General features: G+C 44.1%; 1 protein-coding gene across 1 annotated transcript in view; it reads left to right on the forward strand.

The window, feature by feature from the left end:
* The window catches only part of AKT1 (AKT serine/threonine kinase 1), a 65,750-nt gene extending 42,891 nt beyond the window's left edge, over positions 1-22,859 (forward strand). Inside the window, exons 5-14 of the mRNA XM_065749479.1 lie at positions 2,066-2,213; positions 3,753-3,884; positions 4,044-4,109; positions 5,358-5,426; positions 6,124-6,249; positions 7,481-7,609; positions 11,533-11,747; positions 16,411-16,498; positions 21,157-21,259; positions 21,936-22,859. Coding sequence (XP_065605551.1) covers positions 2,066-2,213; positions 3,753-3,884; positions 4,044-4,109; positions 5,358-5,426; positions 6,124-6,249; positions 7,481-7,609; positions 11,533-11,747; positions 16,411-16,498; positions 21,157-21,259; positions 21,936-22,015 — 1,156 coding nt within the window. The 3' untranslated portion in view covers positions 22,016-22,859. The remainder of the gene's footprint in view (positions 1-2,065; positions 2,214-3,752; positions 3,885-4,043; positions 4,110-5,357; positions 5,427-6,123; positions 6,250-7,480; positions 7,610-11,532; positions 11,748-16,410; positions 16,499-21,156; positions 21,260-21,935) is intronic.
* The last annotated feature ends 1,926 nt before the right edge of the window (positions 22,860-24,785 follow it).

Below are 24,785 nucleotides of genomic sequence, written 5' to 3' on the forward strand. Positions count from 1 at the left end.
TTGGTTTTAAGATCAGCAAATTCTACCTAACACCTTCTACTTTTTTTGTACTGTAGCCTTTGTGTGTAGTGATTTAAAGATGCTTCTTATTTAACGTTTTTGATTCTATTACAGTATTCAGAAGAAAGCTAAAGCAAAGAAAAATAAACTTATCCTTGTTTTGTTTAGTAGCTTTGCAGTCACTGACCCTAAAGTGAGTGAATAACAGTTTCCACTTGGGGAAATTTCAGTCTTGTTTTGTTCCCTCCTAGCCAATGAAGTCAGCTCGGTGACGCTGCAGGGCTTGGAGTGTTAGTGTCTGTCCTCTGTTGTGCAAACTTAAGGCAAAAAAGTTGAAGGTGAAATTCTGGTATCCCAGAAATCAAGGAGATTCACTTCAGGAAGGCCACGATCTTGACTAAGTCAGTAATAAATCTTGAAACAGATGTGGAGGTGGTCTTTAGCTTCTCTTGTGAGTTCTGAATAACAAAAATGACTGTTAAAGAAAGGACTGTGTGACTTAATGGAGGTGGCTCTGCTGGGAGCATAGGAGAAGACATCCAGGAACGATTCCTATGTTTAGCATTACCTTGCTGCCCCAGAGAGGGCTGGATGCCAAATGTTGAGCAGCCTTTTGCAGATACATCACATAGGTGTGTGTTAGGTGAACAAAGTGAAGGGGTGATTTCTTGGTTGTTTCTTTTCCTTAACCTCAAACTTATGATTCTGTACACCTGTCTCCCCTCTTGGAGATGAGTTGAAGGGAATATTCCTAGATTTCTTCTGTATCTGTAAAGTAGAAATGGATGCTGCATTATTCAGGCAAAATCCCAAAGGAAAAAAAAAAAAAAACAAACCTGGAATAGATGTAGGTTTTATTAGAATCTTATGTGAGGTACTTTTTCCATGGGCTTCCTGTGTGGAATACTTTGTTTATTTCACCCAACAGAAATTGCAGTTCAGATGGTTGGCTGTTTATTTTTTTATTATTACCTGATATTTCATTATATGATTTCATAGAACTGGTGAAAAATTTGACATTGCTTAGGATGCTATGGCTTCTCCTATATATCACAGATCACGTGTAGCATTTCTCAGCATTGGCTACTTATATTCCTCTTGTTTTTGGAGTAGTTTATCTGAGGTGTCCCAGGAAGAAGTCTTTAGCCAGTGCCCCAGAAATTTCAAGTAAACCACAACATCCCATTCCATAAAGGTTCAAAAGACAATAAAAGGTGGTCAGATCTCACAGTCCACAAAACATCTCTTCAGCCCCTCTACACCGTACAGGTCTTCCCAAAACCCTGCAAGTCACTGGGTTATTTGTTTTGTATTGCATACACTTACAGTGAAATAAGCTGAATGCCAAAAACTCACTTTAGTAGCTTTCAAAAGTGTAGAATTTCCTGAAGTTCATTGGAAGGAAGATGGTCTGTGTAGGAATCAAAGAGGACAGTAGTAGAGCAGCAGTTGCTGAAACAGCTGCGGAAACTTCCTTGTAACCATGCCCCTGTCACTGTTTTTGCTGACATTCTGCTAAACTTTGCAGAAGAGCTGCTGCCATCCATCTATCCAAGAGAGGAATAACTTAAAACTTCTCCTAGAACATTCCTTGCTGTTGAAACTTGAGATATGTGTGTGAAGAGGTGGCATAGTGCCCCCAGCAGTTGGATATACGTGTTTCAGTGCACTGTAGGAATGGAGAAGCTGTGTTTAATTGCTTAGGGCTGTGCAGTGTGGGATCCTTCTGCTTTTTGGTTTTGGCAAGTCTGCTTTTGTTGTGTAAATCTCTGTATCACTAGGTCATATCTTGACCTGATGACTGACTGTCTTGTTTACTGAAGAGTCTTCAGTTGTATATGGACTGTGGGGACTTCCCTTGTCTTTTATTTTCTAGTAATAAAAACATAGCCTGAGAATGCTCTTAAAAATGTATTTTTATATTGCTTGAAAGCACATAATTCAGTGTACGTTGCATTGGTTTGTTTGAGAGCATTAATTGTTCTGTATTCCTTGGAGACCCTTGATATGGAAGACAGTAATCTCAAGTCACAAGTAACAAATGTCATTGCTTGTATTTTGCCAGGGAAGAATGGACAAAAGCCATCCAAACTGTAGCAGACAGCCTCAAGAAACAGGAGGAAGAGATGATGGATTTTAGATCTGGCTCTCCTAGTGATAATTCAGGTGCTGAAGAAATGGAAGTTTCTATGACAAAGCCAAAACACAAAGTGGTAAGTGAGCACAGCAGGAATAACAATAAATTTTAGGTCTCCTTGAATGTAGACAAGAAGCAACCATCAAGGCACATCTGTTCCTGTAACAATTACGCAGTTGTTGTAGATGTGGCTTCTTGATGAAATGATTGTCTGAGATGAGGAGGTACCAGTCAAAGCCTGTCTGGGTCTGCCAGCGTTCTGAACTGGGATATAGTGCTCAACTTCCAAGGCTAGCTGAGATCTAGAAGTTTACCCATTTTGCTGTGGTACAGGAACTGAAATAGTAGCTTCCACTGTACCTTGCCTCTGCATAAACTCTGTGTGCAGTGTTGTTGCAAGTCATTGCAAAGGTTTGCAGGATTTAGGGTGGGTCCAGTGGATTTAATGACTCTGGATTAAGGGCCTAGGCTTACTCCCAGACAGCCACTGGTATGTCCATCTGTAGTGTTCATAGAGCTTGGGTTTTTTCATTGGGCAGAGTGCTGACTGATTGGCTTGCATGGAAAAGGTCTGTGCCAGTGTAGATCTCTGCTCTTTGGAGTCTTTAGACGTCTCCCTTCAGCCTTCTTTCTGCCCTATCAGTGTGTCTTGTTTGGGTTTCCATTTTCCAAAGGATTCCCATTGGCTCTTGTAATTGAAAACTGATGTAACCTTCTCCTGTGCAAATGCTATGTCTGGATTATACCAAGGTGTCTGCTTGTGTCCTTGTCTCACTATTGTCATCCTCTGTTACCTTCACAATTTTTCCTCAGTTTTGGTAAAACAGGCGAAATTTCTAAAGATAAAATATAAACTATTGACCAGTGGCTGCTGTGTGTGTGTGGCAGCCTTGTCTCGCGTTGTTGGCTTTAGGCTGATGTGGGTGACATGTCCCTCTGAGTTGTAGCTGCCTTTAGCCTTCTGCAACCTTGGCTGAGCAGATACAAATCTTTCCGAGTGCTGACAAGGCTATCTGAATGTCTGCAGAGTGATAATATGCGAAGTAGTGAATGGGTTTCCTGTTAGCAGCCAGTTTGTGGTTTTTCTTGGCTTGATTGTGTTTGGGAAGTGTACTGGTGCTCATGTACATGCCTACAGGAAAGCTGGGGAAGGACTTTTTGTGAGGGCATGTAGTGAAAGGACAAGGGGAAATGGCTTTAAACTGGAGGAGGGCAGATTTAGATCAGATGTTAGAAGAAATTCTTTCCTGTGAGGGTGGTGAGACACTGGGACAGGTTGCCCAGAAGGGCTGTGGGTGCCCCTTCCCTGGAAGCATTCGAGGTCAGGCTGAATGGGGCTGTGAGCAACCTGCTCTGGAGGGAGGTGTCCCTGCCTATAGCAGGGGGCTGGAACTGGACGATCTTAAAGATCTCTTCCATCCCAAACCATTCTATGATCATGATTGTATGATTCTGATTTTTATGGGAGAATCGTTGCTGCTCCTGAATTCAGCTAAGCAAACGAGTGCCTCCGTATGCATAGTATCCTTACAGGAACGAGAAGTGTTAGTCTGAGAGTGACGTACTTTTTGGCAGCTCATGTAATTCAGTTCTTGTTTATCTGTGTCACTAACAGACCATGAACGAATTTGAATACCTTAAGCTGCTGGGAAAAGGCACTTTTGGGAAGGTCATTTTAGTTAAAGAAAAAGCAACCGGACGGTATTATGCTATGAAGATTCTGAAGAAGGAAGTTATTGTAGCGAAGGTGAGTAGACGGGAATGCCGGGAGCGTGGTTCACCCTCAGTGCATCCTTCTGGAAGGTCCTAACAGGGGTGCACTTGTAAATAATTGCTCCAGCAGTGTTTGCAACAGACCCCTGATCCGTGGAATCACTGTGGTGATTTCCTTCTGCCTGTGTTTCAGGATGAAGTCGCACACACGCTGACGGAAAACCGTGTTTTACAGAACTCGCGGCACCCGTTCTTAACAGTACGTACTTCTGCTTCTGCCGACTGTAACTGCCCACCAGCTGAGACCTTCCTTATGTTCAGTTATTGCATAATGTGTGTTTTTAGAGCAGGTATATATTCCTGTATGTTTCCGTTTCTGGGAAGCATCAGTTATCATGCTTTCTCGAGCCTTGTGGGTCAGGCCCTCCGTGCCTCTTGGAATCAGAGACTTTGCAGTATAGCTGTACAGCTGTAGCCTCACTTGACATCTCTAGCACCAGCAGTCTCTCTGGATTGAGTTCTACTTCAAGACTTTGTAGTGTTCATTACAAGTTTGCTTTGAATTGTTTCCAATCACTTCAGCCCTCTGTGAGACCTGTGTAGGATCCTGGTGGTTTCCTTCATCCAGGTACACACGAGTTTAACTGGAACTGAAACTTTTTAAGTGTGACCTCTGGAAGTAAATATTAGCTGAATGGAGTATGATCAGTTTGTGTTTGTTGACACGTCTAAAACTTGATCCTCCCTTTGCAAAGCCGTGGCTGGTATAAAAATGATTTCCCTAATAATGATGATGATACCACGTGTGGGATTTTCTCATTGCCTTCATAAACTCTAAAGTCCAAAACAAGGGCTGTCTTGAAGTCAGCTGGGAGAGCAGGCTGTGACCAAGAAACATAAGATCATGGCAAAGCAGCCGGCGTTACTCTTGCTGCAGGGATACACGTGACACAGCTGTACAGAGGCACCTTGTGTCACTCCATCACACCCTCTGTCTGATCTGTTTTTGCAAATTGCTCACAAGTGGATATTGATAGCATTGCTCAATCCCCTGGCAAGCTGTCAGCAGAGAGCAGTTGCAGTGAGCGGGGCAGGACCAGGGGGCTGCAAGTGTGCTTGTTTCACACCAGTGGGCTTGCAGCCAGTGTGGCAAAACCTTGTGCTCTTGGATTTGGCTGTGAGATCGCGCTGTGGGAGCCTGTGGCCTGGGGGGGATATCTCAGTGCCACTCTAATGGGATAGGGCTCCTCCCAGCATTATAGGCATTACCTATAGCTTCTGCAAGGGATTTTTTGTAATGTTGCATTAAATATTTTTAATAAAATAAGTTGACAGTGGATCAGTATTCAGCTCAAGCAGAAAAATGCAAGTATTATATGAGAGTCGAGGACAGAAAGTCCACTTACATGCTGTTTGTTTTGTCTGTCTGTAGTTCTGAAAACTTACTCAAAGTGCTTTTTATAACTGCCAGTGTAATCTTCTGAGTTTTCATTTGCATCTCTTTCAGGCTTTAAAGTATTCCTTTCAGACACATGATCGCTTGTGTTTTGTTATGGAGTATGCCAACGGGGGGGAGGTAAGGCACATGAAATAATGTTTAATAATGCAGGATATTCCCATACTACTACTGGTTGTGCTTGGCATTGTTTAGCTAGGCTCTGTGTTTCCATTTCTAGTTAATCCAAGTCATCCCAGCTAAACAGAGCTGTCTGCAGCTTTATCTAATGTTGAGAATTATGACTTGGAAATGTTTTCACTCCAGTTTTAGTGAACACGGGTTTGAGGTGTATGTTTGTGTCTTACACGTGGCAGCAACGTGCTTCAATCTGACGTTTTAGTAATTCAGAAAAGCAAATTGCTTTCTGTTTGCTTTTCAGGCAGCTTTTAATACTTTCTGGTGAATCTTGTGAGCACGTTACTATAGAGAGAATTTGAAGCACAGAAAAATGCTGCTATTTAAGAAGGAAAGATGAAATATCAACATTTCTCTAAACTTTGCCTTAAGATAGTTTGTAACGGCAATTTGATTGGAAGGCTTTATTTTCTATGCACACAGTAAGGTGTAGCACACAAACTAGTGAGTAGCATACATCTGTAGATATGAGTTATAACGCATTGATTATGGTGGTTCTTAAAACATTTGGGAGCACAGCTGGATGTGGGTGGGAAGGGGTTTTCTCTTAGGTAACATTGGATGTGGGACGGCCTGCAGAGCATTAGACATAACCCAGAAACGTTCACAATCTGAATGTGATACACTGTTGGTTTTGTAGTTGTTTTTCCATCTGTCGAGGGAGCGTGTATTTTCTGAAGACCGGGCGCGTTTTTATGGAGCTGAGATTGTTTCAGCACTGGATTACCTGCATTCAGAGAAGAATGTGGTTTACAGAGATTTGAAGGTATGTAGCAAAACAATTTCACAGGCTTTTTGGGTTTGGGCTTTCTGTTTTTAGTCACAGAAGCAAATGAGCCTTGACTGTAAGAAAGCCTTTTCTGACTGAAGTTGAACATAACAGTTATTGCAGCTGTCGGGCTTGACTTTACAGGATGTCTAAACACTTTCATAACCCAAGAGCTTGTCTAATGCATTTATCAGGGCCCTGGCAGTGTTTTGGAGAAGACAGCCCAGCATGGTGGGTTGTGTTCTCACCTGACTGCTGGCTTCATGAGTGGTGAAATACAATTGTGGACTCTTGGTGCCAGGTCTTATCAGATACATGCAAATTCACACTGCGTGGATGTTGTTCTTCCTTTCAGTCTGCTGTGCATTGCTATCTTCATAGTACCTTCTTGCAGAGAGAAAACTGCTTGAAGTTCAAATGGCTGAGGTTTGGTGAGCAGAGAAGGAAAAGAAGCAAATAAGAAATCTCAGGGAAAACAACCTTTGGAAGTTCTTGAGGGCGATGCAAGAACAAAACTGGTTTTCTGAGAAGTGTTTTTGGGAGAGGATGAGGTGATGTTAGTGGAGCGTGCTAGGTAATGTTTGCGGGATACTTTAAAGTGCTTTCAGGGATTCCTGCCAGGGTTTTGTCTCCCATATCACCACGATTCCTTTGGAATTGCACTTTGTTTCATACACAGTTGAAGCTGTGTCTTGAGATCTGGATGGCCTTGTTAGAAATTGGGAGTGCAGAGCAGAATGAATATCAAGTGTTGGGTAGATGCAGAAAATGATTCTCATGTAAAGGATCTCTTTGACAAACAGCTCCTTACACTAACACTTTTATTTATTTTTATTCATTTACTACTCTTTACTAGTACAGAATATTTCATACAGTCACTTAAGATTAAAGCCAGGGATGAAGTTATGTGAGGGGTAATACTTAGTACGTTATTTCTAAAAGGATCTGGTGTTCTGTTGGTGATAATATTTTAGAAGCATAAATATAATGTGTGGGTTCTGTATCTTTTTTGTACATGTGATAGGTTACCCAGAGACTGCCAGTGGCACCTAATGCTCCTCACAGAACTATGGAAAGTGACGTAGATGTATATTTACATCACACGTGCTTTGGCAGCTACTGTAGTTCTGACTCCAATGAAAACGTATTTCAGAACTGTTACCAGTGTGCAGAAATTCATGGCTTTTATTGACTTGCTCAGTGTGCTTCATTTGGTTTTTCTTCTCAGCTGGAAAATCTTATGCTGGATAAAGATGGACACATAAAAATTACCGACTTTGGACTATGTAAAGAAGGCATAAAAGATGGAGCAACAATGAAGACTTTCTGTGGCACTCCGGAGTATCTTGCACCAGAGGTAAATTTACATTGGCTTTTAGACAAAATTATCTCTTTCAGTGCCATCTACGACAGCTTTACCAATCCGAAATGATTCCTGTGCCACAGTGTGCTCACACAGCTCTGCTGTGACGTAACACGTGCTCAGAATCTTTTATTCATCGTGTTCTGGGATGTACCTTCACTGTGAAGATGTGTGATAACTCCCAGCTGGGGTAACGTTTTCCTGTTGCTCAGGGAGTATTTATGTTTTGACAGAGCAGCGTTGCTCCTTGTGTCAGAAGCTTAAATTAAAAAGAGAAAATCACACAAAAACTTGTGCGAAAGAGCGAGCTCTTTTTTCAGTGTTCAGTGTTGTGTGTGTTCAAAGTGCCAACTGCTTCATGGCTGAAAATGCTTGAGGTCTTTCTCAGGGTTAATTTGTTAAGGAAATAAACCCAAGCAGGGAAATTGAATCCCCAAGCATCCATTCTGGGGGCTGTTTTTCTACAGAGAGTGTTTTCGCAAAGTCCAAATGCATGGTCGTAACATTCATCCTGGAAATTCTTTGGAAAGTTGTGCAACGCAGGTGTTAGAGCAGTGAGTTGGCTGAGGGCAGATCAAAAGTGAAATTGTGAGATAGAGGAGATGCATACGTGGTGTTTTGCAGGCAGATGCTAGTCTTCTCTGCCTACGCTCCAAGCTGTCTGGAAGCAGTTGCTATATTAGCAGGGCACGGAGCCTGAGCTCCTGCCCCGTGTCTCTCAGAAGGGCTCATTGCCTGCACTTTGCTACCCGTGGCGTTACGGCTGCCGTCCAGCTCAGTGCAGGCAGGAGCAAGTCTTGTGCTGCCAGCAGATGAGGTATTGCAGGCACACCCAGGATGTATTCTTTCTCCAAGGTGGGAGAGTTGTGCGTTGCAAACCTTCCTTGAGACCAATTACACAGACCAAAGTGGAGGAGGAATGTTGCTGCGGATGGAGAGCTGATGTTGCTGCTTTTGCTGCTTTCTGGTGGCGGCAGTGGTTGTATGCTCTTGTTTTGTTGCTTCGTTGGAGCTACCAGCTGCTCCCACGGGCCTGCAGTCTTTGTAATAAAGAGGAACATGGCACCTGTTGATGTAGCTTGCAGCAGAGCAGTGGAGCCAGCTCTCCGTGGATCACCAGAAGTCTTCAGCATTTCTAAACCGGGGTCTGTGCAGCTCAATTTGGGATGTGTTGATGCAGGGAGTAATTAGCAGCACAGCAAAGAGTGCTTTTTATTCATAAACGTGGCTTTTATTTGCTGGCTCTCCTAAAATCAATGGCTGAGCTTCGGTTTCTCATCAAGGATTTTGTGAGGTGATTAAAAAGTATGTGTTTCTGTTTTTTCCTAACCTGGAATGTGGTGACTTCCCATGTAGGTATGACATTGTTCTTCCAGTAATATTATCTGCTATTATTTTCCTTTTTCATATTTCTGATGATTGTCCTTCAGAGTTTTAGATGAGACGAATGCTTTTGATTAACCCAGCTCTCTCCCTTGCTTTCAAATCCATGTGTGAGCTGGAGTGTTAAACTCTGGAGGCTTTTGTCATCTGGTGGATAGCATGCAAAAAATGTGGAAATGGCGGGAGTGATGCTCTGTGCATGTAAGGTCAAGCATCCTTAAAAGCAGAGGTCTCGTTCTCTGTGTCTGTAACCTGAATCTGACTGTTTGTGCAGTTGTTGCATAGTTGTTTTTAGGTTCACATTGGAATCCTGTGCATGGATGACAGTGGCCGAACCGTGTCAGCTTTGATGTGTCAGATGTATCAGTGACTGTGATGTTTACAGCTGCTGTGCCTTCTCTTTCACATTCCATCTCACGGCACTCTGGAGCTGCTTGTTAGGGATTGCTCATCCTTTGAGTGGAATGACCTTGTTACTTCTCTGCTGTCCTGCACGTCGCAGTACATCATGGATACGTGGAATGCCTCTTTCAGGACGGTGTATTTCTAATTCTTGTACCATTACTCTGTTTTATGTGATTACAAGAATGAACAGTCACGTGTTCACATTCAAAGCACTTGGAAGAAGTTAGCATTTTATACGCTGTTAGAGTTAACGGAGGAGCAGGAAGGGCTTGTAGTTAGCAGCCTGTGCCACGATGCAGTTGTAGTATCCTCACTAACATAGTGTCTGAATTACTTTGTGCCTTTTGAAGGCACCTGAAGCACTGCCCGTGCTACAACCGAAGCATTGGTGGCTTTTTGCTCCCAGTCCTCTCGCGGCTCCTGCAGCAAAAAAATAAACAGGAGACCCCACGACAAATGCATTTTCACTAAACTCGAGCAGGGCAGCACGAGCAGGAGGCACTGATTGGAGGTGAGCACTGTGTGCGGGAGCTGCAGGCACAGCAGGGCCGTGGTGCCCGGGGAAGGCCGGCTCCTGGAATCCTGTCCGGCCGGCAGCTGTGTCGGCCGTGCACAGATACGGGGCAGCTGCAGAGCCAGCTGTCGTTTGCTGTGAATCATACGGCAGGGGATGCTGGAAATAGACCGGCGTGGGGTAATCTAATACCTGGCAGCATTTTGATTTTTTTTTTTTTTTTTACTGCAGGCCCTTCCCCTCGTTCAGATAATTAAGGGGAATCATTAGTGAATAAAGTGAATCGCAGCGCAAACAGTTGTTCCGGAGAGTCTCAGTACTTAGGTTTTATGCACACACAAACACTGCTGAAGGTTTTCAAGAGGTTCGGATCCTGCTTCTGTTAAAGGGAAAGCTGCCAACTCGAGTCGACTCTTCATCCTTTTAATTTAGAACACAGAGAATTCTGTATCGGAGCAATGTAAAGCTCACGTGCACCGTGAAGGAATGGTGGTGGCACGGTGCTGCTTTTGGCTCTTGCAGCTCAGTGCAGACCTGTGAAAGGACCGAGGATGATAAGTAGAACCTGAGGACGGGGTCTGCAATATGACACTGTTGCAGTCAGCTACAGACAACTGCATTGGAGACACGAAGTCTGGAGAAGCGCTCACAACGTCCACTCTGCAAAACACTCCCCATCTCCTCAGCAACCTTTGGTACAAAGGATGAGCAGCACAGTGTGACAGTGCTTCTGTGGAGCAGGGGCACTCACCATGCACTAACCAGGCATTTGTTGGATAGAAGTGCCCGGGGGAGGGGAAGAATGATTGCGCTGAACCCCTTCTGCTGTGAGAACTGGAAGGAGCTTAACGCCCCTGACAGGAGGCCCTCGGGTGTTGGAGCCAGGGTGCAGGGCTGATCTTTCACTTTGGCTGCCATTTTGCAGCCCCACAGTGGTCAGGTGTTAGGAGTGGAGTTCTGGCTCTTAGTGTTGAATGTTTGGATTAGTCATTTGGGGTGTGCAGGTGGTCTTTCCTGATGTGCAGAGCAGCCCTTTGGATAGGAGCAGGTTAATACGGAGATGTCTGTGATGTTGAGTTTGTTGCTTCCAGTGTGAGAGACTGATGGGCTTTTCACCTCTCCCCAAAATGGCTCCTTGGTGCCATTATATATATATAGTTCCAAATGGGTTCCCATTTAAAGAATATATATTTATACATGTACATATATATATATATATTTTTTAATGAGATCCCATTTGGAACAGTTTGTGATGAATAAGTGAAAATTCAGCAGCTGGCTCCGTAATGTGAGAACAGTCCTCAGCCTTTGGGCTTTCAAAGGTTCTTCTTACCAGGGATGTAATGAGAGGGGGGAGGGTGGAAGAAGGAAGAGGAGAAGAAAGTTGCCAGAAGGTGCACACTTTCTTCTCTTCCCCCTCTTGCTCCCCTACAGTGCTCTCTTTTGTCTCTTTTGACCTTTGTTTTCAAGGAGGATCTTCTGGAAACCCTCTATGCAAGTAGACTCAGCTGTGTAACACAAGGACATGAATTTGCTGCTGTAAATTTTGCCTCTTGAGTTCTGTGTTCATTCCCAATGTAGGAATGCCTTCTAAAGCCTTCTTACCTTTCTGCAGGTGCTGGAAGATAACGACTATGGTCGTGCAGTGGACTGGTGGGGCTTAGGAGTTGTGATGTATGAAATGATGTGTGGCCGGCTCCCTTTCTACAATCAGGACCACGAAAAGCTCTTTGAACTCATCCTTATGGAGGAGATTAGATTTCCACGCACTTTGTCACCTGAAGCAAAGTCCCTCCTGTCAGGTTTGCTGAAGAAAGATCCTAAGCAAAGGTGAGGCTGATCCTTAATATTTGTGTTCTTAAACACTGGTGCCCTCAGAAATACCAAAATAAATGAAGAAGGTGTATCTTTAAAAGCCTTCACAAAAAGGTTAGCAACTGTGCTGTGTGGAGGTGTGTCTGTGACAGGGGGCTGTCATCTAGATAGATCTAGACTGAACTTCGGAATATGATGTCTGCCAGAAACACAAAGCTACAGCCTGGGACAAAGCAAGTTAACCTTGCTTTTGGTCATAATTAATGATGGTTGCTGCGAGTTCTCAGCTGCTCCACAGTAATTTTTTTACCATCCATGCACGTTCAGGCTGCTTACAGTTCAGTCTGTGCCAGTGATCTGTCATCCTGGACAGCAGGTGGTGGTGTTTGTACCGTGCTTGTGGAGGAGTTCATTCCATGCTTTAATCTACTTTTCCCAGTTCCTCCTTCTGTTTTTTAAAAAAGTGCTATCTGTCTTAATACCAAACAACAGCAGCAACAAAGAAAACCCCAAACCCTTAATGGCTAACAAACAGAATGTAACAAAAAATAGAACAAGATCCAAAAAGGATGCTGACCTTTGTGCTGGGGGTAAACATCAATCTATGTTTGCTATCTTGTCAACGCAGACACTTCTTAAACCAATGAAAATAGAGACTCTGAACCTTTCCACCATAACAGAACCCAAGCTAGGAACCTTTCACATGAGGTGTAGGTGAAGGATTCTGGTTTGCTTTCTGATGTTTGTTAGGGATTTTTGTCACCAGAGTGGACTCTTTCCATTTCTGTTTTTGATTATGTGATGGATTAGCAGCCCCCTGGGCACTCTGCTCAGCAAATGTGGCTGCAGTCTGTGCCAACAGGATTCCTGTCTAGGAAAGTGCTGGGTCAAATACAGTTGTGACCCCTCTTGTAGCTTATTCAGTTGTGGCCTTTCAATCTCTGGAAACACCAGCAGCATCTGCTGTAATTTGTTCTTAAAGGAGCATCTCTGATGAACCAAAATGCAATTTGTTTACAAACAAAAACGCCCACTTGTTTCTAATTGGCACTGGAAGGACACTGCAATAATTAGTCCACAATATGTTTGTTTTCTACAAGTAGCCACTTCTTCACGTGTATCTTCAGCAGGCTTGGAGCCGACAGTGCTCAGATCCATTGGACAGATGCTTTTCATGCTGCTGATAGGAATACCTATAGACTAGAGAAGCCTGCTCCTTGCTAATTACACTCGTGCCTCCCAAACGTTTCGGATCGTGGACCACTCTTACATACTGCTTTCTCACCAGTCACTGCTGGCCCAGCTTTTTCACTGCAGTTGGGGTTCTGCAAACACAGTACGCTCGGTGGCGTTTCAGGCAGCAGGGATTGCTGAGCTGGGAGTCCTGCCCTGCCCTCGTTGTGTTACGGGTTTTATGCTGTGCTCTGCGTTGGGGTGGACTCATGATGGGGTCACTCAGCCATGCTGAAGGCAGACACACAGCTAACCACCAAGTACAGTCTGTTAAGATGAAATAATGTGCAGTGGTCCATCTCACATTCACATTGATGATGTTTTGGGGAATTAGTGTAATTCAGCAGAATTCCCCTCCTCAGCAAAGCCCAGAGGGTGGCAGAAGCTGGCTTCATTGCAGCATCTGTGGCAGAAAACATCACCAGTGGCATTTAGTTACTGCTGGTGGGCTTGAGAGTGGGACAGAGATGAGCAACAGGAAAATGAAACAGGGATGTATTCTCCTTCCCAGTAAACCACTCCCCCCCCAAAAAAAGCCCAACAAGCTGAAATGACGACACTCAGTAAATTGTGACCTGAGTTGGTGAATTAAAGCTTACAAATTACCTGGTGTACGTGAGCTGGAAATGGAGGAGCAGGCTTAGCATCGTGCTTTCAGTAATTGCAACTCCCAGGCATATGGGGAAAATATGAAGAACAATAAATTGCATTCTGCTTTTAATAATGGCTGTTTTCTAAATTTGGTCGTATAAAATCCATTTTGTAAGAGAAAAGGAATTTTGAAGTTTCTTTTGGGATTGATAGAAGTTTATTAATCTTGTAAAGTGAGCCTTAATTTTCCTAAGAAGGAAAAAAAATCTATTCTACAAATACTTCCTTTTAGTGTGACCTGAAATTCTCCTTTGCTGCTTTGTGACGTAGATCAAATGGAAGGAGGTGATGAGGGGATATTTTACACATAAAAACAGTGAAGTTGGTGGGTTTTCAGCTTTTGTTGTTTTTTACCTAACTGCAGGGTCTGCAGCTTGTGAAAGTGGGCATGGATCAGAGGGCTCCGTGTGGACGGGCTGAGCGTGGGTGCGTTGTAACCAGCAGAGTCTCAGAGGCACTGAACCTCAGCAGGTTTTAAACCTGAGGGACCTCCAAGGCTGCTTCCTCTGAGTTTTGATGCTGTTTTCTCTGCATCCCTTTGAGCTCCCTGCCCTAGAGGAGGGTGGCCGTGTGTGTATCACAAGCTGTTTCTTTTCATCAATGCCTTCTTTGGTGGTGCTGTGGGACCTTGCCGTGCTGGAACTAAGAGGAGGAAGACCTGTTAGAAGGTCGGATGGCTGCACAGAGCTTTAGCTGAGCTGGTGTTCCTGAGCCAAGATGGTGTATTGACACTGTTCAGAACCGTTTTTAGAGGTAGAGGGAAGTCAGAGAAATCACGTGAAAACAAAACAGCAGCCAAACTTCGGAGTCTGAAGATGTGGCCGTCTTTTCTCCTGAGGGAGGTTCACGTACAAGTGTGTAAACAACAGAAGTCTGTAACCTGGATGTATGGCAGGCGTTTTTCTTCACTTGCTGTGTGTCCCTGTGAGACAAAAACTTGCTGCCCTCTCAGTTCTCAGCATGCTTTTTGCATTAGGTGCTGACTCTATGTTGTTCACCTTGAGAAGGTCTTTTCATGATAGTTCTGGAAAACACAAGTGTGTTTGGGAAGAAGTTGTTCAAACCCCAACCATGCATTTTCTATCATTTTTCCATTAGATTTGAATGGGTTTGTTTAATAGTATCAGTTTTTAAAAGGTAAGTAAAACATCTGGGGCTTCTCTTGGCATTTCCCTGAGTGTATATTTGCCCTTCATGGAACAAAGACTCATAATAGATAATGTATTCTCCACAGCACTTGTGTGTGGCTGCAATCAGCCAGCCTTTCTGCATACTTGTGCAAAACAGTACTTAGGTTCTTTGTAGCTTATTGTCACTTCATAACTCCTGAAATTCAATGCTGGAGTGCAACCTGGTCACATCTGGGAGTAAAGAGGAAAGAACTGATTGACTCCACCCTCTTCTTCACTGGCCATCTTCATCTGCACCAGGGAAGCAGTAGAGGAGCCTGATACAGACTTGGCAAAGCCTCTAGACCTGCAGGGAATCAGCCGAGAGATGATTACTCGCAGAGTTTGTCTCTGTTCCCAGGCTACCCTGGTGTTTGTCTCTGTTCCAGGTGGCTTTGCAGCTGTATGCCATGCTGGCACACAGAGGGGAGAGCTGTCGTCCAGCCTGTTGTGGCCTGAGGGGCTCTTGGGTGGACTTAGGCTTGCTCTTAGAGTTGACCAGGGGAGACAGCACTTTGTGACTTGAGGGCTAGAGGTCTGTTGTACGTTCCACTACAGATTTCCTGATGAAACAGAGACAAGCAAACCCCTCAGAATACTGTGCCAGTAAATAAAACAGGGCCAGGGAGCAAAGTGTGTAAGCATTGATCACTTAGAACCAATGTTCCAAGCCCATAAAATCAAGCTAACTTCTCAGTTTGCCAGTGGCAGTGGGGTGGCAGCAGGAACAGAGGACTCAGCCTCCAGAGGTCAGGCTGCATGAACAGGGTTAGCACTTTTTGCTTTTAAAGGCCAGAGAGTCTCTTTACCTTGTTACCTGGCGTCAGTCTCCTCCTGAGTGCTCAGTGTGTGTTTGGTTTTCACAGTGCATTGTCTTTGTGTGCAGATGTGGTTCAATCTTTCAGAGAACACCGTAACCCCCACAGCAGAATTTAAGCATCTGTTAGCTCCAGACTGCAACTAAACTGATTACATCTGTAGGCTGTGTGGACAGCTTTATTCTGGAATAAAAATGCTTTATCTTGATATACCTTTAAGTCAATAAAACACCCTTTGTGCTTTCCTGAAGCTTGAAGAGGAGGAAGAATTTGCATACAAGATGATATTATCACTGCAGTTGTCAACTGTTTTCTTTAATGGACATTTAAATCAGATTGCAAAGATCAGTTTGTCTTAACAATCCTTGCCTCTCTTAAGCCTCAGAATCAAATTTGGTTTTATTGCTGCCATTGCTCTGCTCTTGAAGTCTCTAAGAGGTGGTCACCTGCTAATTTAGGAGAAGAGAACGCCAGGTAGCTCAGACCCTTACTTGCAGTGTCTCCTCTAGGCCTTAGGACAGCATCCTTCCTGAGTTTTGTTTGGGAATTACATGCTAAGTTTTCTTAACCCGTTTTCAAGCCTTTTAGAAGAACTGCATTGACATCTACAATAGATGGTCCTGCAGGCCTTGCAGAAAAACAGATGTGAACAAATGTGAAGCAAATGCCAGAACTGCTCTAGAATGTGTCATGCAAACTCAGAATTTCTTCAGTGCCATTTAATAAGAATTAGATATTAGATTAATAAGAATAAGAAAACGAGGAAAAATAACTGTACTCAACCACTTCTTTATTTTGCCCCAACAGGTTAGGTGGCGGTCCTGATGATGCCAAGGAGATAATGCAACACAAATTCTTTGCTGGCATTGTTTGGCAAGATGTATACGAGAAAAAGGTACTTAAACACTGTTCTTCCATGGTGAATGGTAGCATGCCTCAGATTCTGATGCCTGTGGTACAGTACATACAAGTTCTCCATGGAAGAGGTTTTCAATTGTTTTTATCAAGGCCGAATTGCTCCTTGTTTCTTAAAGTCCTGGGCTGAATTGCTTCTGAACCGAAGTTTTTTGTTTTGTTTTTTTCCCTGCATTGAGGGAGAAGAGGAAGAATAAGAGAGATGGTTTCTGTGACTGAATAAATAGGATGTAGCCAAAATTGCTTCCAAATGTAGATGCTACATAAGCTCTTGAAATGGCATTTCCTGTGAATTCCTGTTGCCATTTCTTGCTATCAACTGATGCATCCCTTGTGATTTATGGAGCCTGGAAGTTGGGAACTGCCAGAGCCTGAGCATCTGGAAGCAAAACTTTGTGGAAGCAGAGTGGAAGAATGGCTGTGCCTTCCCTGTTTTTCCTGTCTTGGCTGATGAAATCGGGCTGAATTCAGCAGGCACAGTGTAGCCTTTTCCATCAGTTCAAGCCTCATACATAAGTATATCTCTGGTGACTGAGGAATGTTGTGAAGTGTTGGCTCGTGGAGACCCACTGAGTTTGTAGGCATTCCAGTGACTTTCATCAACTGCCCCTTCTCTCCCAGGTCACTCAGTGCTCTCTTCCAGGATGTCCCTGTTGATGCTTTTGATCTGCTGTTATCCTCTCCCATTTAATTCTCATCAGCCACCATTGCCTAACACTCACTAACTGAAGTGTGGGTCTGATGCCATACAGCCTCACCCAACCCCAGCCTTCCCTCATTTCCCTCCTTCCCCCTGCAGCCCCGTGTGGTCTGGTTTTATCTCTCAGTACTGAATTCATTTCTCCCTCCAGTTGATGGAAGCAGGCAAGAAAAGAGTTTTAATTCTTAGGATTCTTTTGGTAAAACTAATGCAGTATAATTTTTTTTCTCTTAGACAGCAGAGTATCACCACTGCTTTCCATACTGTAGCAAGAGAATTGTCCAGTGCTTCTGTACAAAGAGAGCTCTGTTTCCTCCTTGTTCACTTCCTCCCAGACTTGCATGGCTAAAGGGAACTGAAAAATGAGAAAGTAGCTCTTTGTGCCTTGAAAGCATACGTAGCATTTAGACCTCTGTGCTTTCAAAGCGCCTCTTACAGCCAAGAGCTCCGTGTCACCGTGAGGAAGGTGTGGGCAGCAGGGAACTGTGTGGACCATCGCCAGCATAATGTACAAAGGATTTCTGAACTACTGTTCCAAGCTGCAGGTTATCCCCCTTTCACCCAGCTGGCAAACTGAGTCGTTTGGTTTTTATCGTTTAACATGAGAAGTTGTTAATGGGGTTCCCAAATTTCCAGTGGAGTTGCTTGTTAGCGGGATTGCCGTTGTGCTGTTTCCCTGAATGGAGGAGAACTCACACAAGTTGGAGGCAGTTGATCTATTATTTATCTATATGGCTGAGAAAGCCTTTGTGGAATGTCCCACCGCAGTACTGGCTCAGCCTGGTGTGGAAGCTACCAGGAAATCTGGGAGCACTTAGGAGACAAGAGCACTCAACTCCTGACTTCGGCTTGTGCAAGGAGCCTGGGTTCTGGTTTTGCTCCCGTCCCATTGGTTCTGCACCTGAGATGGGACGTAAGCTGTTCACTATTGCAGAAATAGCCGTGCTGTGCAAATGAAGAGGTTTCGTACAGCCTGTGAGCAATTGCTGCCTGAGTTCTGAGCGGCCCAGGGAGGTTCTTGCAGGATCCACCTGACATGCAGCTGATGGATAAATCCTGAATCCTGCCAGCTGCCCTGTGCTCAGCTCGCTTCCCCCATCTCCAGACAGCGGCGAATATGCTCATGAGCACAGGCTTAGGGCACTCAAGAACTCTTACTTTGTAATTAAGCTTTTTGGAAACAGAGCTGTGCTTTGAGTTATATGCAGCTTTGGATAACTGAGGTTGTCCCAGGAATTTAAGCCGTCCTGGAAAGGTGCTGCTGTCTGTCTGTGCCATAACAAAAGGCACAGTTCTGTTTGCAGCATTCTGCCCTCCCACGGGTGGCAGGGACACAGCGAGGTGTGAATCACACGTGGGTTTTTACTGGGCTCTTTTGCCTCTTCAGCCAGCATAAGCCTGCGGGTATCAAGCTGGTCTGCAGCAGTGGGAGGCTACAGGTGGCACCTCTCTGCTGGTTGAGCTGCAGAGCTATTGCAGTGGCAGCTTTTCAGTAAAGCAACATATTTGCTTGCTGAAGCCAGCAGTGTATAGCTTTCTGCGGCTTCCCCTCTGTTTCCAGCTTAATGTTCTGAATTTGACAGCTAGGAAAAGAATTTGGTCTTGTGGGTGCATCATCATCTGTCTCAAATTGCTTTTAACGGATCCTAAAATAAAAGGAAGAAGTGATCCAGGCAGCAGTCGCCCGTTACACATGCGTTCTGACTTCGGGCTGCTGCTCCAAGTCACTCTGATGTGCATAGTTCAGGTGTCTGCTGCAGTGCCCAAGCCCTAAATCACTCTGCGCTGCGCAAAGCGAGCCGGAGCGGCTGGGAGAGCTGCCATGCCCAAACCACCGGCAGCTTAAAAAGGGCAGACACATGCACACGCGGCTGGTGAGACAGCGGACCCAGGTTCGCCTTAAGGAACGGGCAGAAAACTGCCGTGGGGAGAAAGAACAGAGCTAATAGGATACGTGATACTCATCCTCAGCGGGGCTTTGTGCGTAATGTGCTGGTTTGACTCGATGGAGAATAGCGTTATTAACATTACAATGCGCGGCATTCCCTCTTCAATAGCTCTGCTTGGACTGTCCGCGGGGGGACCTCTGGCTTTGGGATATCCGGTTTCCTTTTCCGTTTGAAATTCAGGACATAAAACCCGACCTCATTTTTTTACGGGAACATTTGCCGGGCTCCTTGAAACCATACTCGGGAACAGAGAATAATTAGCAATTAAAAAAAAAAAAGGATGCTGAACACGTACTATAATTTTACTCTCTTCTATAATAAAGACAGAATTTGCACGTCCCTTAACTTTTAAAGATTGGTATTAAACCGTGGAATGCTTCTTTGTATTTGGCAATAAAGCCGTGTGTGTTGATGACGCTGCTTAGAGGCTTCACGGTGCAGGAGGGGCGGCACTGTTGTGCGTGGAGGTCGGGGCAGTGCTGTAGGTACTGTCACAAGGAAGGGCAGTGAGGGGCTGGGAGGTGCTGATTTTCCTAATGAGCTGGCTTGCCAAGCAGACGATTCTTCAGCTTTCCTCCAGCTTGGATCTGAGGGTGGAAAAGAGATTCTTTGTACGTTCAGGATTTGATGTCACTTTCTAGGTAGTGATTCTGCCGCTGTAGTTCTTATCTGTGCAAGAGCAGGAGTGCATCTCAGGGTCACTGCTTAATTCCAGTCGGAGCCGTTTGCTGTTTGCCCAGATGAACCTTTCCCTGCAGTTTCAGCTTGGAAGCCGTATCCTTCCTCAGTCACGCTTCGAAATTGTTGCCTAGTGTGGCTCAGCGCTATTAAAAGATGGCCCCGTTTAACCCCAGTGGTGGGCGACCTGAAGCCCAGCACAGGGAGCTGTGCGTGCCCTCTGTGGGCGGGCTGAGAGCGGCGTTCACATCTCACGTATGGTGGGGAGGTGAGCAAGGTCTGAATCGCGGATACTTTGCCCTCCAGAGCTGTGTGTGTTCCAGCTCTGTGCATCTGCGTGCAGCCGGCTCCGGCACCGCGCTTCCCGGGCCTCCTCCTCCTCCAGCCCCGCTCAGGCAGCTCAGCTCCATCTGGAGCTCTGTTGCCAGTGCTTGCCTATGTACACATGAATGATTTCTGGCCCTTCTGCCCAAGTGCGTTTCAAGAATAGGACCCAGACAGTGCTGTAACAAGAGGATGATGGTTACCGCTCCTTTTATTTATTTTTTGTTAACTTTTTTTTGTTAACTCTTCACTTTTTGTATTTTTTTTTTAAATTCAGAGTTTACCTCAAGCTGCTTTTTGGGGATTTGGAGCATAGTGCTTAATGTTGCTGCTGCCATGCCCCGGCTTCTCCCGGGCTGCTCCAGCCCACTGCACAGTTGTGCTCTGAGCTGCTGGGGCACAGTAACTCCATAGCTGGGATTTTTTGGTGAAAGTTACCACCCTTATTCCTCGGTACAGGAGAGATGTGAACCTACTGGAGTGCGTCTGGAGGAGGGCCACAAAAAATGAGCCAAGGAGGGAAGGACTGAGAGAGCTGGGGCTGTGCAGCCACAGAAGAGCAGGGCTGGGGGAGACCTCTGAGTGTCTCGAGGGGGGGCTGGAAGAAATTGAGGAGGGTCTGTTGTGGTAGGACAAGGAAAAATGCAGTTGTTGGTTCTTGTTCCTTTTCAACCTCCTTAAATGTAAATTGGACTAGATTTGCATATAATTAGGAAGAGAAGCAGTGTATACTGTTCATCTTAAACACTTGTATGCATGTTATTTATTACCTGAAGTGACATTAGGAGTGTAGGATTTTCCTTGTCCAATTTAATTCTAGAAGCACCATGTCTGAAAGGCCTCATAAGCAGGATGTGCACACCTAGCCTTATTGCATGCTGTTCCTTTTTATATGGACTGTAGCTTCTAACCTTGCTTCAGACCCTGCCTGCTTGAAACCCTACTTCCCGAGCCTGTAAACAAGCAGTGTTTTTCTGTTTTTCATAGCTTGTACCTCCGTTTAAGCCACAAGTTACATCTGAAACAGACACAAGATACTTTGATGAAGAATTTACAGCACAGATGATTACAATCACTCCTCCTGACCAAGGTAGAGTTTTCCCAATCATTTCCCACTGTTTTCTCCAGACCAGCAGAAACAATTTGCTGTGAGGTCATCCGGCCTCTTCAGAACACGTGAAGAAACACGTGTGTGTCTTCATGCATTCTGACCAAGAATTGGTGTGAGTTAGCGTGAAACTTTCCGCAGATCTTTCCTGCTTCAGAACAGGAAAAGCCATTTTAGAAGTTACTCGTACTGTTGTCTTTCCAGAGTCTTCTGTTGGGGAACAGAGCTCTGTCCCTGAGTTTTACTGCATACATCTGTTCATGCAGACAGTCAATCGAGTTTGGGTTAATGTCTGTCCTCAATCAAAGTTTCGTTTTCATTCTGATGGAGCATGTTCAGTACTTCGAAATAGCAACTGCCAGAGATTCAGAACACTGGGTATGAAGTTAAGTGATGAAACCCCCTAGCAATCTTAAATGGACATCCAAACAACCATTTTCACAATGAACATAAACTGGGGATCTTCTGTGATGCCCGGTGAATGGGGTGAGATCTCTGGCGTGATGTCTCTTTGTCCTTTCTAGTCTGGAAGAAAAAAGCAATGCTGAATTTTCTGAGAGGAATTTACGGTGCATTATCTCGTTGTTTGTTTATGTAAAGTAAAAAAAGAACCAAATGCTGTCTAATGGGTTTGTTTTGTTTGTTTTTCTTCCTCCAGATGACAGCATGGATTGTATAGACAATGAGAGAAGACCTCATTTTCCTCAGTTCTCCTATTCAGCCAGTGGAACCGCTTAATGTTTTGCAGTGTTTTCCCATTCAGAAACAAAACAGACTGCATTTTGGGGACCTTACTTCAATGGACACTAGAGAACTTTCTATATTATCTGAACTACAAACTGTGTTTGTATTACGATTTAGATGAATTTGTAGGAAGCCTCACAGATTCTGTATTTAAAACAACTCTTTGATGCATTTTTGAGAAGGAAAACAAATCCATTCTTAAAGTATTATGTCAAGGCTCTTATGCTGAACGACCGTAGGTTTCTAAGAATACGCACCAAAACTGTTTACTTCAGAATTAATTAAGGTATTCAACATATCAGCAACTCTGACCAGAAAATCCCCTTATTTTATTTATTTCATACAGTTCATTATCTAAATATAGAATCTGCACTCTGAACAATTAGATTTATATAGGAAGATATAAGACTTTAGTAGTTAGTGCAATAAATAGAAGCAACAAAGTGAACAAACTCTGGAGGATTAAGGTTCAAACTCATTTTGGACAGCAGCTGAAGTGTCATCCAGCTCCAGAAAACCAGCTATAGGAACAGCATTAATGGCCTCAGTGAGGTAAATCAAAAGCAAAAGTTATTTTTGTTATAACATCTGCTGCAAGACATTACATATCAAACCGAATCCAGTGGGATCTAGTCCATTGCTACGTAGTACAGATGAGTATTCCGTTCGAGACAGTGCATTTAATTATCCCATTTGTGTAGTTCAGGAATACTTCATAGGATTGGCTTTTCCGAACTTAGAAAATGCTTAATTTTCCAGTTAATATGAACTGCAACAGCACCGAGTCACCCACTTGCACCACTGTTTAAAGATACCATACAGGTCTACGTGAGAAACCACCTTAAAAGCGATTTATCTAGACAGACGTTCGTTTTGGCACTGAAGTAATGACTTGTTGCCGCTTTCTTTTTTTTTTTATGAAAAGATATATGAATATATATAAACACTTAATGATTTTTTTGCATCACGCCAGATCATTTCCTCTTTCTTGAGTGTGCATTAAAGGTATCAGCCGGCAGTTCACGGTGCCTTCTCACTCTCGAAGATTCACTCTAACAGTGTTTCCCATGTATAAGCAAAAAAACTAGGTTGGGACTTCGTATGTGCTTGAATAATAATGGTGTTCAAAAAGTGAATTTTTTTTTTTGTTTCTTCATTTTTAACCTTAGTGGAAGAATTCCCCGCGCCCTATTTTTGTTGTATCCTGTTTCTTTGTAATTTTCATAAAAGCAGTCTTCTTCTGTCTCTCCCGCGAATGAATTTATTCCGTTGTAGGTTGCGTTCTCTTAAATTGCTTTTTTGGGTTTTTTTTTGTTTGTTTGGTTGGTTTTTGTTCTCTTGACTGTATAAAAAACGTTGACATGTACTACTATTAAGCAGCATTTGATTTTTATTTTGAAAGGAGTACATCCTGGAACCCCTTGCTTCCCCTTTCCATCAGAGCCTGCTGCGTTTGCAGAGAACCCATCGTCTTGACTTTTCTTTTAACAACGTTCAACTCTAGTATTTTTACTTACGATATGGAAGTGTCCCTCCAAATACTTAAATAAAAATTGCTTTAACAAGTTAGGTTCTTACTTATTGCAGCGGGAGCCTTCTGAATCTGTATGGATGCAACAGTTGCTCCTGTTCTGAGAGCTGCTGAAGTGCGCGTGTCGGAGGGATTTAAGCTTTTCTGTCTCTTAGTTATTACATCTCTGTGCTGATCGTGATGTTCTGGTCAAGTTCTGTGAAGTGCACCATGCTGTGGAAGTGCTCTTGAGGTAAAGGAGGACGGGCCTCATTCTGCTGTCCTTCTGATGCTAGTGGTGATGAGTTAGTGAGGCCCCAAACCGAAAGGTATTTCTATTTCAGTCACCCTGGCCAGTGCACAACATATAACACTGTGTTTCCTTTCTAGGGACTGGTATTAATCGCTTCTGGGAGCCAGTTACACAAGGCTAGAATGTCCTTTTTCAAACGAGAATACAGAGGGAAGTGCAAGAATGTGCAAGAAAAACTGTAATTTGCTTCAAACTAAAGAAGCTGCAAGCATAGTAAGCCTTTAAATGTCCCAAACATTGTTTTGGTTCGGGGAATAGGCTGTAATTCTCAGTAGAATTTACTGCATGTTTTATGCAAAGATGGAAAGTGAAAGGAGGACCTGTCTGTAGAGTGTACCTTAGATTAATGCTGGACTGCCCATGCCATCCTGCAGGACCAACCTCTTAACTTCTTCCTTTGCTTCTAAACCTTCATCTGAATTTGCAGCCAGCTCAGAGACCAAGTCCAGAGAATTCTTCTGCAAGTGGACGAGCCCTGACAAGTTCAGAACTAATGTGCTTGTGCATCCAAATATAGACAGCGCAAATGAGCAAAGGTTACCACAGTCTGCCCCAAGGAAAATGTGTTTTTGCAAATGCAGGAACAGATGAGGATCAGGTTGGTCTGTTGAGGCATCGTCTGAGAACAGTGTTTTTCTGCCTATTGTTCCTATTGGATTTTTGTTGTAACTTCCATATCTAAGATGGAATTAACGGGGGAAAATGTCTGTCAGAAAGGCTGGTAATCTTAGTGTTGCTTGCAGCAGTGAACCGAGGGACACTCAGCACAGGGTCTTCTGGATGTGAGTTCTCATTTCACCTGTGGTTTTTCAAAGCCTGTTGTCTTATGAGCCTGTTACAGCAGCCTACCCGCAGATATAAAATGCATTCTTTCAGTTTTGATCTAGCAGAGAAAATGATTAGTAGCTGATAGCATACTGTTGTCTTTCCCTGGCACAAAT

This window comes from Cyrtonyx montezumae, unplaced genomic scaffold (genome assembly GCF_038088225.1).
Source record: "Cyrtonyx montezumae isolate F1298 unplaced genomic scaffold, pur_monq_1.0 scaffold_10, whole genome shotgun sequence".
NCBI classification, from domain to species: domain Eukaryota; kingdom Metazoa; phylum Chordata; class Aves; order Galliformes; family Odontophoridae; genus Cyrtonyx; species Cyrtonyx montezumae.